Source organism: Diabrotica undecimpunctata, chromosome 9 (assembly GCF_040954645.1).
Source record: "Diabrotica undecimpunctata isolate CICGRU chromosome 9, icDiaUnde3, whole genome shotgun sequence".
Lineage (NCBI taxonomy): Eukaryota > Metazoa > Arthropoda > Insecta > Coleoptera > Chrysomelidae > Diabrotica > Diabrotica undecimpunctata.
The window spans coordinates 20,600,682-20,614,216 of NC_092811.1; the positions used below are offsets into that span (position 1 = coordinate 20,600,682).

The window sequence follows — 13,535 nt, forward strand, 5'->3', positions numbered from 1 at the left end:
CACTCCAAAAACACACACTGGAGATCGAAAATCAGGGTCTACAAAACTATTATCAGACCAATATTATGTTATGCATGCGAGACGTGGGTGATGACAGAAGAGACAAAAAGAAAACTGGAAGTCTTCGAAAGAAAAGTCCTAAGAAAGATATTTGGACCTATTAACGAAAACGGAATATGGAGATCCAGGTAAAGGCATGAACAAATCTATGCAGAAATGAAACGAACATCAGAGCATATGGAATAGAGTTAGAAAGAGTCCACAATATTACCTATTTGATGTCCTATTCTCGACATTGATGTATGGTATGGAGAGCTGGACCCTTACAGAGACATTAATGAAAAAATTGGAGGTCTTTCAGATGTGGATTTATCGACGAGTATTGCGGATAAGTTGGGTTGATCGAATAAGAAATGAAATAGTTTTACATCAAATGAAAAAGAGCACAGAAATAACAAAAACGATAAAAATTCGAAAGTTACAATATTTCGGCCATGTAATGAGACATCCAGAGAGGTATAAACGTCTACACCTCATAATACAGGGTAAGATCGCCGGAAGGGGAGGCCCAGGCCGACGAAGAACATGCTGGTTCCGAAATCTCCGAGAATGGTATCAAGAGACCACCGCTAATTTTTTTAAAGCCGCAGTAAACAAAGTTATTATTGCCATAACAGAATGTATAATAAGGACACAGAATCTCCTACTTGTGTAAAAAGCGACTAATAGGGCTCACAGACGATACGATTACAGTAAATTAGACCAAAAATATAGTAGATAAGAAAAAATAATCTTTTACTTCAATTTTGTATCAATAAATAAAGATTAATTGTTCTTCATTATTTTTCTGAAACTGCTGAGTTGAAAGTTCAATTTGAAATCAATAGATTATTAAAAATTCACTTATATAATAAATAACAACCTGTATTGCGGTATAGAGAACCCTTATAAAAGTGTAGCTTATTTGATAAGGACAATTAAAAAAATTATCAAATAGGTATAGGCATAAGAAAAATATAACTTTTATATAGCACTTTTTTTAAAGCACCCTGTATAATTAAAATTATTTTTATTCTCAAATGTCTACGGCTTAGTGCATAGCCAGCCACTATCAACTTAACCATAGATATATTTATGACTTAGAAACAATTAATTTTTTAATTAAATAAATTGGACAAGAAACAAGTGCTAAGTTAAATTATTTTAATCCATAGATCTGTTTTCAATAACACTAAGCAATGAAACGTAAGTGTGTGTGTGTATGCGTGTGTGTGTGTGTGTGTGTGTTTGTGTGTGTTTGTGTGAGAGAGCGAGGGAGATAGATTACACCTTCGTTTGCCTAATCATACTGTGAATTAGTAAATGAGTTAACGAAACTTTTTATAAAGTGCTATATAAAACATTACAAATGTTTAAATCTGAATTAAATATCTTTTAATATAATATAGGTAAATATGTGTACTTATATATAGTTTCTCACTACACAGTTTACTTTATAATGAAACAAATGGGATATAAAACAAATGCTTAAACTTAAATCGTTTTAAGACTTGTTTTTAATAATATACAAATTCTAAAATAGAAATGTATTAGTAAGGTACACCTATTATTCATTGCATATTATATCTATTATTCATTAATTTATCGTTAAACATATTTATAAAAACTGAATATCTAAACTATATAATAATCTTAACACAAATATTTTATTTTAACTTACTATTGCTATTTTGTTGAAGATCCATGGCCAAATAATAATCTTCCCTATTCTTATCTAAGTCTATTCTGCAACCCTCTATGTTCTCACTTTTATTTGGAAGAATATTTTCCATAGCTAAAGTATGCAAACTGCTAGTATGTACACGTTTAATAAATAGAAACAATATACCTATCCCAGGTATCAATAACAGATATCAATGTTACTATGATCTAAAACACGAAACGAAGCGCCATTTCACTTTTGGTCGATGTTCATTTTTTTCAGTCTACTAATATTGAAATAACGTTTACAATAAAATAGTCAAAATCAGTCAAAAACATGTTTAAACTTTTATGACAACTTTATTTAGTTTATTTTATGGGCATAAAATAAATTTATTTAGTTTAATGTTGGTGTACAAAACATTATAAGTTTATCATAATATATATTAAAATTAATTTAAATACAATTTCTTGATAAACGAAACTGATCAATTATAGGACATAGAAATATTATTACATTAAGCATTTTTATAAAGTTGTATAAATAAATGTTTTAACTAAACTAATTCAGTATTGCATCCAGATATTTGAGTACTGCATATTTAACTTTTTTATGAATTCAAATATTAAATGACATTTTAATTTGGTAATAGTGCATCAACTTCCCGCCTTTTTATGAATACTATATTTTTCTTTCTATATAATGGGCATATAAACACTGTATAAAATAGGTAATTAAATTTCCTTAAAATGATCATAATAATGGGATTCCTTAGACTGTTAATATAAAAATCATTATTTCATTAACAAATTAATATATCATTATATAAAGGAGAATGTTCTGGAGAAAACTGAGAAAATAATATCTGTGGTGGCGACATCTTCTGCGTATTGAGTGTATTGACTGTATTCTGTCTATAACTTATTGCAGTAATTCCAAAACAAATAGATTATTACTAAAGAGTATTAGCATATTATATCTATAGGTATTAAAGAACTTTTTAAATGAACTAATTAATTTTAAAAATGGGGAACATCATTCACAGAACGATATATAGACGTTTGCCAGTGTTGCCATGTCCTTATAATGTATATGTATGTAGATTTAAACAATGGATTAAAAAATTTCGGTTTGGCAGAAAGCTTTTATTACCGCTTTTATTTAATAAAACCACAGAATACACCAACCCAACGTTGGTGTATTCTGTGATAAAACCAGAGATATGTAAGACATATCTCTGGATAAAACTCTTAGATCCGCAACACCGCGCTGTCAATTTGACAACTTCCGATTGATTTGCGTTTGCTTTGCGTTTTATTTTTCGTTATGTTTTCGTCGTCAAATAAAAAATTGTAATCTTAATAGCACGACAGCACGTAATAAAATAACTAGTGTTTGTAAATTGAAATTAAGTGAGTTTAATTATTAGACCTTTTTCCCTTTCATAAGGTATTATGGAACCAGATAAAATCAAAGTTGAACAAATAGAAGTAAAACAAGAAGTTTGTGAAGACATCTTTAAAGCAGAAATAGATAATTATGAGATGGATGATGCTCTTTCCCATACCAACGATACATTCAAAATTGAGATTAATGAGGAGCTCAAGAACAAAATTACAAAGAATGAATTTGAGTATTCAGTTTTAAACGAGACTGCTATACAGACTGAACTAAAACAAGATGAAGAAAAACAAACAGATGAAAAAAGTAAGTAATTTAAATGATTTTCTTAATCGGTATCTAACAGGACGCATTTGTGAGCACTTCAGACACTTGGACTTTCTAAGACAGATCCATTGTGTCACCCTTATCATATGGATTAGGCCTATAGGACCTAGTCTTGTCGTTTCTAGGCGCCCAGTTTCTAGATGTGTAGTGACTGAAATCTGCATAGCTTCTGCACAGATTTTTTAATATTTTTCTCTTGAATCCATGTAAAATTTGAATATTTATGCAATTAACTTTGATCAAATAAAAGGCATATATCGAGCACAGTTTAATTTAATCTTGCCCAAGTACTTTCGATCCCTAGATCATGTTCAGGGGCATTTCGTCAATTGCGGCCTATCCGACAAGAACAAAATGTCATAAACATATAATTGTACATCACACTACACTACAAAAGGACAAACAAACACTTTAAAATTAAACTACAAAAGGACAAACAAATGTTTGTTTGTCCTTTTGTAGTGTAGTGTGATGTACAATTATATGTTTATGACATTTTGTTCTTGTCGGATAGGCCGCAATTGACGAAATGCCCCTGAAGATGATTTAGGGATCAACACTTTAAAATTAAACTACAAAAGGACAAACAAATGTTTGTTTGTCCTTTTGTAGTGTAGTGTGATGTACAATTATATGTTTATGACATTTTGTTCTTGTCGGATAGGCCGCAATTGACGAAATGCCCCTGAAGATGATCTAGGGATCGAAAGTACTTGGGCAAGATTAAATTAAACTGTGCTCGATATATGCCTTTTATTTGATCGAAGTTCATTTATTCGAGCATTCAACCTTATATTTATTTATGAAATTAGCTAAATTTAATGAAGGACAAAATTTATATGTAAGTGCCATATAGTCTTCAATTGTCACATTATCGACACATTTCTTTTCTGTAGAATATAACGTCTGAATTTTTTATTTAAATAATGGTTTTCCTTCCATAATTTCATAACTGTAATTCATAACACAATTTTTCTTTGAGTTTTTTCTTACAATCCTTGTTGATGTACATTAGATGTCTAACGGAATCTTACAAAGTGCTAAAAGTAGAGTCATCCTGTTAATGGTAAGAATGTATTTGTGAAAATAAAAAATAAATTTTTAAATGAACTTCATTTATTATTACATGGTACATTAGATATTACATTTATTTATTTATTTATTAATAGCAAAGGTGACAGACCCACTGTCAAAATTATACAAAAATACATTGTAGATAAATACAATTACAGATAAAAATCAAATATACATGTTTAAAATAAGTACACATTAAGTTTACAAAGTATCATTTTGTAGTTTAAAATTTCAGAAGTTAAACAAATTATATCTGATGAGCACTGATTTGCATGTATGAGAAGTCAGATCATATCTATATTTGAACCATAATTGCAGTGAACTGGAAGGAATATGAAAAGAAATTAGCTAAAGCAATTAAGGAGTATGAATAATTCTATCAACAATTGCTTTTGTTCAAATGTGATTTTGAATGATATTTTACATTGTTGTTTACTTGATCTTGATTAATGTCAATATAATTAATTATTAATTAATTAGAAATAACACTCTAATACATTTTTATGGAATATGATAAGATATTTTAGTTACATCTCACTAAAAACACAAGAGGATGTGAAGAAAACCCCTAAATGGGTATATTAATTATTGATTGATATTATCTGTTCATTGTAATAAAAAAGAGTATTTTGACTTATTATATTGTTATAAATATAAAACGCTTTAGTAGATATTTTCCATTTTTTAAACTTGCGTTGCATACTTAACCTTCATTTTTTCAAAAGGAATAGGACTAATTATGTGACTCTGTTAATTTGGGCGCAGTTCTAGTAGAGTATTGTTTATCATGTTGATAAAAGGACTCTACATATTGTTAGGAAGTTGTTTTCCCATTAAAAACAAAGGAATGTTTTAACATATTATTTCTAGCCAATTTTATAAGATGTGGTGGGTCGAACATATACATTATTTTTTTATCACGAAAAACAAAGTATGGCTTATTTGGGGTTACATTTAAATCATTAGGTATTTTCCAATTACAGTAGACTTCCTCTATAATGAGAACTGAAATGGCAGACTAAATACCTCGTTATAAGCCGATCTGGTTATATCAGACAACAATATTACTGTGCATACATATGAATATGTAGTTTTCTAAACCATTAACTTCCTATAGTTAAGCTATTCGGAGCAATATAAGTGGCTAATAAATATTGTTTGAATGACGTTTTTGAAAAAAAGTTATTTACTTTTATTGTCAATGAAATACATTACAACAAAAAAGAGTTGTTTACTTTTATTGTCAATGATATACGTTAAAACAAAAAATCTGTACTTTTTTTTCCAACTACACAATGTATAAAGAGTATTTTCAAGAATAACATAAACTATTGCTTCTGCAATTTTAAGAACTCTGTCATTTTTAACTGCTTTAAATTGTCCAGTATCATTCTATCTATCATATTTTCTAAAGATGTGAAACAGTTGTATTTATTCATTGTAAAGAAGTTTATTGCGGGCGGCAGTTAAGTTTATTGAGGGGCCATTTAAAAAGGTATTTTATTATAGCCACGACCGAGCCAAAAACGTAAAAAAACACGTTTTTGGATCTTAGTTTCTCTCGTTATACTATCGTTATACTCTCGTTATACTCTCGTTATATACTCGTAGCGAGGCAAACCAAATTTGCCTCGCTATAAAGGGTTACAGTTCAGTAGAAATTTCACGGGACATCTAATGTATCTCGTTATAAGCGAAACCTCGTAATAACCGTGTTCGTTATAGAGGGAGTATACTGTATTTGATCCAAGATCACTTATTAAAGCACATACATCTAATCCACAATCATTTAGGGCAGCATTCATTGTAAACAAAATTGTTCTAAGTTTATCTGCTGGACAGGATGAATGGTGGAAATAATATGCTAAGGGTTCTTTCCAAGAATTGAAAAGCCCTCATACCATTAAAACTGTCACATTTGCTGCAGATTTGAAAGTTTTTGATCAATCACCAAACTCTTTAAAACCAAAAATTTCATCCAACCCTCTATTGTAAAACATATTTGATTTAATTGCCATTTTGTCAAATAACAAAACACAAATTTTGTCGAATTTACTAAAGTTTGCTACTTTGTGTTTTAAAACAGTAAGTAAAGCTTCATTTAGCCCAGGCTCAATTTTAATGTATTGTATGTGTTTGAATAATGTATTAGGATAAACTGGATAAACAAAATTTTTTGCACAAAACATTTCTATAAACTCTTACCTTTTTTCTAGATTGTAAAATTTGAACATTAATAAAATTAGCTATATTTGCAGAAGGACAAAATTTAGATGTTAGTGCCATATAGTCTTCAATTGTCACATTGCCAATATACTTCTGTTCTGTAGACAGTAACTTCTGAATTTTTTTGTAAATAATGATTTTCCTTCCGTAATTGTATAACTGTACTTCGTAATACATTTTTTCAGGGAGTATTCATTTGTAATTGTCGTGACACTTGAGTTGAACTTGGTGTTGTACAAAGTGGTGTTACTGGACGTGTAGTTACATGCTCAGGTTCTCCATGGAATATGTTGTTTTTACCAGGAGTAATAGTAATATAATAAAATCCACAAGGAAAATAATTCCTGCAGCTGGCTGTATACCACGTATCACAAAAAAGAGGTTAAATCTTTGTAGATGGGTATATTTAAAAAACCCTTAAAAGAGCTAAATCAAATAACACGAACGTTTTCGGAACAACAGTTCCATCATCAGGTTAAAAATACCTAAAATAAGTATAAACCATTTAATTAAAGCAAACGTGGTTTAAAATTTTGACTAAGGTTAAAAAAGCAAAATGGTTATACTTACAGGTTACCATGCCTGAGCCACCAGGCTCCACCAACAAAGATTGTACATAATGTTGTTATTTATGTCTGATGTTTAATATCTAATTAAATTTTACTTCAGGTAACATACACCCATGCCTTAAGTGAGTTCCAGCGTCCGGAGAGTAAACCTCTTCAAACAGACTTCAGCTGGTAACTGATTGACAAGATACCCATGAACGGTGTCGAAAACAAAATGTCAATGTACCATGAAACAATATTAGTTAAACATAGCATTACTACAGCCAAAAGATTCAAAACTCAAAAATTCAGGTGTTGGGATTTAAAAATTTTAATTATTTAATTTTGGATATAAAAGATGTAAAATTACTGATGTTGTTAAAGGTCATATTTAAGAAAATGACGTATGCATTAGGCAGCTTATGTTACTCTTTGTCGTATGGAGTGTGATCTAAAAAGTGTAATTTGTGACAAATTAGCTTGGATATATGGAATTGTCCTTTTATGTTGCTCTAGGACAAGGTAAAATTGAATAGTATATATTTGTAGCTAATATAAGACTTCGTATTTAAATGAAATTGTTTAATACTGCTCGTATTGTAAAAAGGTTAATATAAATGAGTCTAATAAATTGAATAAAGGGTCTTCCGGCTGAAGGAATTAAAGTTATAACATATGGAATTAATTTAAAACTGAAAAGGTTGAGTTCCTCAGAGGCTTGATATGAATAAAAGTAAGTTAAAGAATAAAGGGGAGGGGGTTAAAGGAAAATAAATGAGTTAATCAACAAATTAGAGATAATAGAGGTCCTCCATGCTTAAAGCATCTAGCACCCTGAAAAAAATCTATTTTGGTTGTATTAAATTCGGTTTATAAAAAGCCTGAAATTTGATTTGTGAGTGTGCTATACTAAGTTGTTGACTAAGAGAGGTTACTGAGTTTAAAACTAATGAGTAGATGGTTGATATATGAAATGACAGAGAAATAGCAAAAAGAAAGAAGAATGGACAGGAATATGATGTAAACGTGAAGAGTGGAAAAATGATGAAATAGTGAGGTATGCTGGATGTGGATGGTTATGAAGTTAACAATAGGGTCGGAAAAATTGGGAGGGGGGTTGTGACAATAGTGTAAAGAGAATGGTTGTTTAAAGAAACAACAATTATTGAATAGGATTGAAGGTGTTGACATTTATAGAGGAAGGTCAGGCAAAGAAGATGAGGCAAATTTGGGAAGTGTGGGCTATGAGAAGAGTTGTCTGAGTAAGGGTTGAAAGTCACGGTTGAAAGATACATGGCGATTAACGCAGTTGGGGCTTATTTGCTTTTTTTTGACTATTTCCAAGTCTTCATATAGATCTAATTTTAGAAAATTTTTTTGAGGGATATTATGTAACAAAGAGACGTCTTCTGGGATGTTGAGGGTATGTTTACGTTGTGCGAGATGTTGTGAGAAGGTGGAAGTGTTCTCTTTTTTAGTGTGTTCTAGGGAACTGGAAGTTAGTGATCTACAGGTTCTACCTATATATGTAGCATCACAATCTTTTTTGTAATAGTAATATCCTGAAGTATAGTTGTAGTGGATGGTTTATGTTTAATACTAACATTTTTCTCTATATCCATAGCTGAACTTTTCACTACTTCTAAAACAAAAAGAGAAAGCTTACATATGTGTTACATCCTAATTATTTATTTTATTTACCTTCATTAATATATCTTGACATCTTGGAAGACATATGTTCTGGACTATTGCAGAATAAGTATGATCAAAAGTTGATGAGCCCTCCATTAAAGGAAAGTTTGTGGGAACTGCAGAAGGTTGTAATCAATTTCTCATATCATTCAGAAACATCTTATTGTCGAAATGAATACCACAAAGACGATGACTTCTATGTAAACGTTCTGCCTTATCCAATAAATCTTTTCGTCCACATGCCATTAACCAAATTTTTGCCCTAAATACAAAAAGTTTTTAATACACGATGAAAATCCACCGTTAATAAATAATATAACATCTTAACATCTGTAATACACAATTTTAATCCTAATTTAACACTCACCTATTAACATCTTTTGGAAACGAAAAAAGCTAACATTACTTTTTCTAGAATTATTACAACACTTGGTAGCTGTACAAGTGTGGCAAGGCTTTTTGTTTTTATTTTTGTACATATCGACGTACTTATACAACATATTGTGAAATAAAAAGTGTATAAAGATTATTTGTATCTATAAATACACCAAAAGTAAACAATTATATTATTTATATTTATATTATTTATCTATGACAAATGACAGTGACCAATGAGAGCCGTCAAATTTTTCGGACACCAGAGAAAATGGCGTCGCTGTCTGCGCGAGTAAAATTGCGCGAACTTTCGCGTCAAAGCGGAGTGGGAATACTGGTTGTTGTCTATACTGTGACTGCACTTTCATTTGTTGTGCTTGTTGCACACAAGGAGGTTATGTATTTTCCCCTAGAACACGTTTTTTAATCTTTGCGTTAGAACAATGATTTTATGACACAAAATTACGTATACTTGTAGTTAACGTTTACTTAAGTTAAATTGACCAGACAAATTTAACAAAAACTATCTACCGAAAAAAGTGACCGACCAGTCAGGTCAGTTTTCGCAGTAGCGAATACCAGAATTGTGACTTAAGCATTCTAAGGCATACCTGAAACTAAGCAACCATATTTATATTGCGACTTGCGCATTTTTTATTGTAAAGATTTCATTTGATCAATAAACATCAAAATGAGATTTTTTTGGCAAAAGAATAAATACTGGTGAAAAACCCTTTGAATGTTTGAATGAAAAACTAAATCGTTTTCAGGAAGATCTAATTAAAAAAAAACGGGTGTGGCAGTCCAGTGGGACTGCCGGTAAAAGGTATACTTTTATACACGCGTTCACCGTTAAAAATTTATATAGGAGCCAATCTGCACAATCATTACATATGTAATGCTATAGGTAAGAGAGAGAGAGAGCAGAGAAAAAGAATTAGGTATACAGGTGTATGGTGCATCGTTTGCTGTATGTAAACATTTGACCTGTAATAGGAGTATAGTAAGTAAATGAAGGATTGAATCAATATTTTAATGAAAATATATATTTTTATTTTCATATATGTATAAAAGGAGTTGAATGCAAAAAAATTTTTTTACACATACTCTGCAGTAAAATTCATTGTTAATTTTGTTATTAATATAAAAATACAATACAATACACTGTCACATAATTCAATATTATAATACAATACAAATTAAAATGCAATATTCATAAGTATTTAAAAATGACAATATACATAACTTACGCATATTTTTAATTTACCATGATAATAATATTAATAAAAAATAATAATATTAATAAATATTAAATATGTTTACAAAAGGAAAATTTTTATTCTCGAGAGAGAAAGAGAGAGAAAATATATCTTCTGTCCCTCTCTTACCTATATCTTACATATGTAATGATTTCGCCGATTCACTCCCGTACAAATTTCCAACGTGGAGCGCACGTATAGAAGTATAACTTCAAAAAACATATGAAAACACACTGGTTCAGGGTTAAAAAAATTGTTTGTTACTATAATTATATTTTTCAATATTACGGTGTACTCAATTATGGATACTTTGTTTCAGTAGGTGCAACCTTTCCCCCATTCTCTTGTGATTTGCTTGTCTGATCATACTATATTTCTTTTTCCTTACTACTAGGTAAGGGATACTGGTTTAATAGATAATCACGCTTTTAAGTTTTCCCTGTCAAGGAGTACAAACTGATGCAAGTATTCAGACATCATGGTGGAACTAACAGTAATATGGAAGCATGTTTAGCTCTTCATAAATCTTTTACTTGTGAAATTTGCTCTAAATTGTTTTCTCACAGATCCAGTTTAAAGGAACATATGAGAATACACACTGAAGACAAACCTTTTACTTGTGAAATTTGCTCTAAATTGTTTTCTCACAGATCGAGTTTAAAAAAAAAAACAAGAATACACACTGGAGAGAGACCTTTTACATGTGAAATTTGTTCCAAATCGTTTTTACAAAGATTCCATTTAACGGAACACATGAAAATACAGACTGGAGATAAACCCTTTACATGTGAAATTTGCTTCAAAATGTTTTCGCAAAAAATCCATTTAAAAGGACATATCAGAGTGCATACTGGGGATAAACCTTTTGGATGCGAAATTTGTTCCATGAGGTATTCACACAAATCCAGTTTAACAGAACATATGAGAATTCATACTGGAGAAAAACCTTTTAGTTGTCAAACTTGCTCTAAATTGTTTTCTTTTAGGTCCAGTTTAAAAGGACACAGACACACTGGGGAAAAACCTTTCACATGTAAAATTTGCTCTAAATTGTTTTCTCGCAGATCCAGTTTAAAAGAGCATATAAGAATACACACTGGAGAGAGACCTTTTACATCTGAAATTTGTTCTAAGTCGTTTTTACAAAGATTTCATTTAACGGCACATATGAAAATATATACTGGAGATAAACCTATTAAATGTGACATTTGTTTCAAAGTGTGTACTCAAAGATCCACTTTAAAGGAGCATATGAGAATACACACTGGAGATAAACCTTTTCCATGAAAAATTTGTAGCAAATTGTTTTCATGAAAATCTAGTTTAAGAGTACATATAAGAATTCACTCTCGACAGAAACCTTTTACATGTGAAATTTGTTCTAAATTGTTTTCTCACAGATCCAGTTTAAGAGATCATTTGAAAGTCATACAAGAATACACGCTAGGGAAAAACCTTTTACATGTGACATTGGCACCAAAAAGTTTTCACAAAGATCTGGTTTAAAAAGACACATAAAAATACACACTGGTTAAAAAAATTGTCTGCTACTATATTTATTATATTTTTTTCAATTAGAGTATGATCTAAAAAGGTTACTTGTTTCATTATGTACAACCTTTCCCTTATCCTTCCGAAATTTGCTTGCCCAATCATGCTATTTGTCTTTACGCTTGGTATGTGATATTGGTTTAATGAATAATCACGATTTTAGGTTTTCCCCATGAAGATATACAAACTGATATAAGCAAATCATTCGGACATCAGGGTGAAACTAAAAGTAGTTTGGACCAATATTCAAGTGCCTCGACAAATAATATGAAAGCAGAAAAAAACTATTTTACCTGTGAAAGTTGCAACAAACAATTTTTAGCAAACAAATATTTAAATATGAATGTGCTCACGGCAAAAACATTTTTTACGTGTAAAATATGCACCAAAAACCTTTCCGAAAGTTCTCATTTAAAATCATACGGGAAAAGTGGTCCTGTAGAAAAAAAACTTTTATTAACGTGTAAAATTTGTTTTAAAGCGTTTATTAAAAAAAGTGATTTAAAAATACATGAAAAAGAACATACTGCTGAAAAATCTTTTGCATGTACAATTTGCTCTAAAATGTTTTCACAAAGATCCAGTTTAACACCACATATGAGAGTACACACTGGAGATAAACCTTTTGCATGTGAAATTTGCGAAAAATTGTTTTCTCAAAAATCCAATTTAAAAGAACATATGAGAATACACACTGGAGATAAACCTTTTGTATGTGAAATTTGCGAAAAATTGTTTTCTCAAAAATCCAATTTAAAAGAACATATGAGAATACACACTGGAGATAAACCTTTTACATGTGACATTTGCTTCAAAATGTTTTCGCAGAAAATCCATTTAAAAGGACATATCAGAGTGCACACTGGAGATAAACCTTTTGGATGCGAAATTTGTTCCCTGAGGTATTCACTCAAATCCAGTTTAACAGAACATATGAGAGTTCATACTGGAGATAAACCTTTTCTATGTAAAATTTGTAGCAAATTCTTTTCATCTAAATCTAGTTTAAGAGGTCATTTGAAAGTGCACACTGGAGAGACACCTTTTAAATGTGACATTTGCTCCAAATTGTTTTCTCAGATATCCAATTTAAAAGTACATACGAGAATACACACTGGGGAAAAACCTTTTACGTGTGACATTTGCACCAAAAAGTTTTCAAAAAGTTCTGGTTTAAAAAGACACATAAAAATACATAGTGGTTAAAAAAATTGTCTGCTACTATATTTATTATATTTTTTCAATTAGAGTATGATCTAAAAATGTTACTTGTTTCATTAGCTACAACCTTTCCCTTATCATTCCGAAATTTGCTTGCCCAATCATGCTATTTGTCTTTACGCTTGGTATGTGATATTGGTTTAATGCATAATCACGATT

General features: G+C 30.4%; 1 protein-coding gene across 8 annotated transcripts in view; it reads left to right on the forward strand.

Moving 5' to 3' along the window:
• Positions 1–2,961: 2,961 nt before the first annotated feature.
• The window catches only part of LOC140449642 (uncharacterized), a 33,963-nt gene continuing 23,389 nt past the window's right edge, over positions 2,962–13,535 (forward strand). For 4 of the 8 annotated variants that reach the window (XM_072542888.1, XM_072542887.1, XM_072542883.1 and 1 more), the window contains exon 1: positions 2,963–3,409. In XM_072542888.1, coding sequence (XP_072398989.1) covers positions 3,157–3,409 — 253 coding nt within the window. In that variant the 5' untranslated portion in view covers positions 2,963–3,156. Of the gene's footprint in view, positions 3,410–12,318; positions 13,526–13,535 lie in introns of those variants that run through there. The other 4 variants (XM_072542885.1, XM_072542881.1, XM_072542889.1 and 1 more) reach the window with 4 other exon arrangements.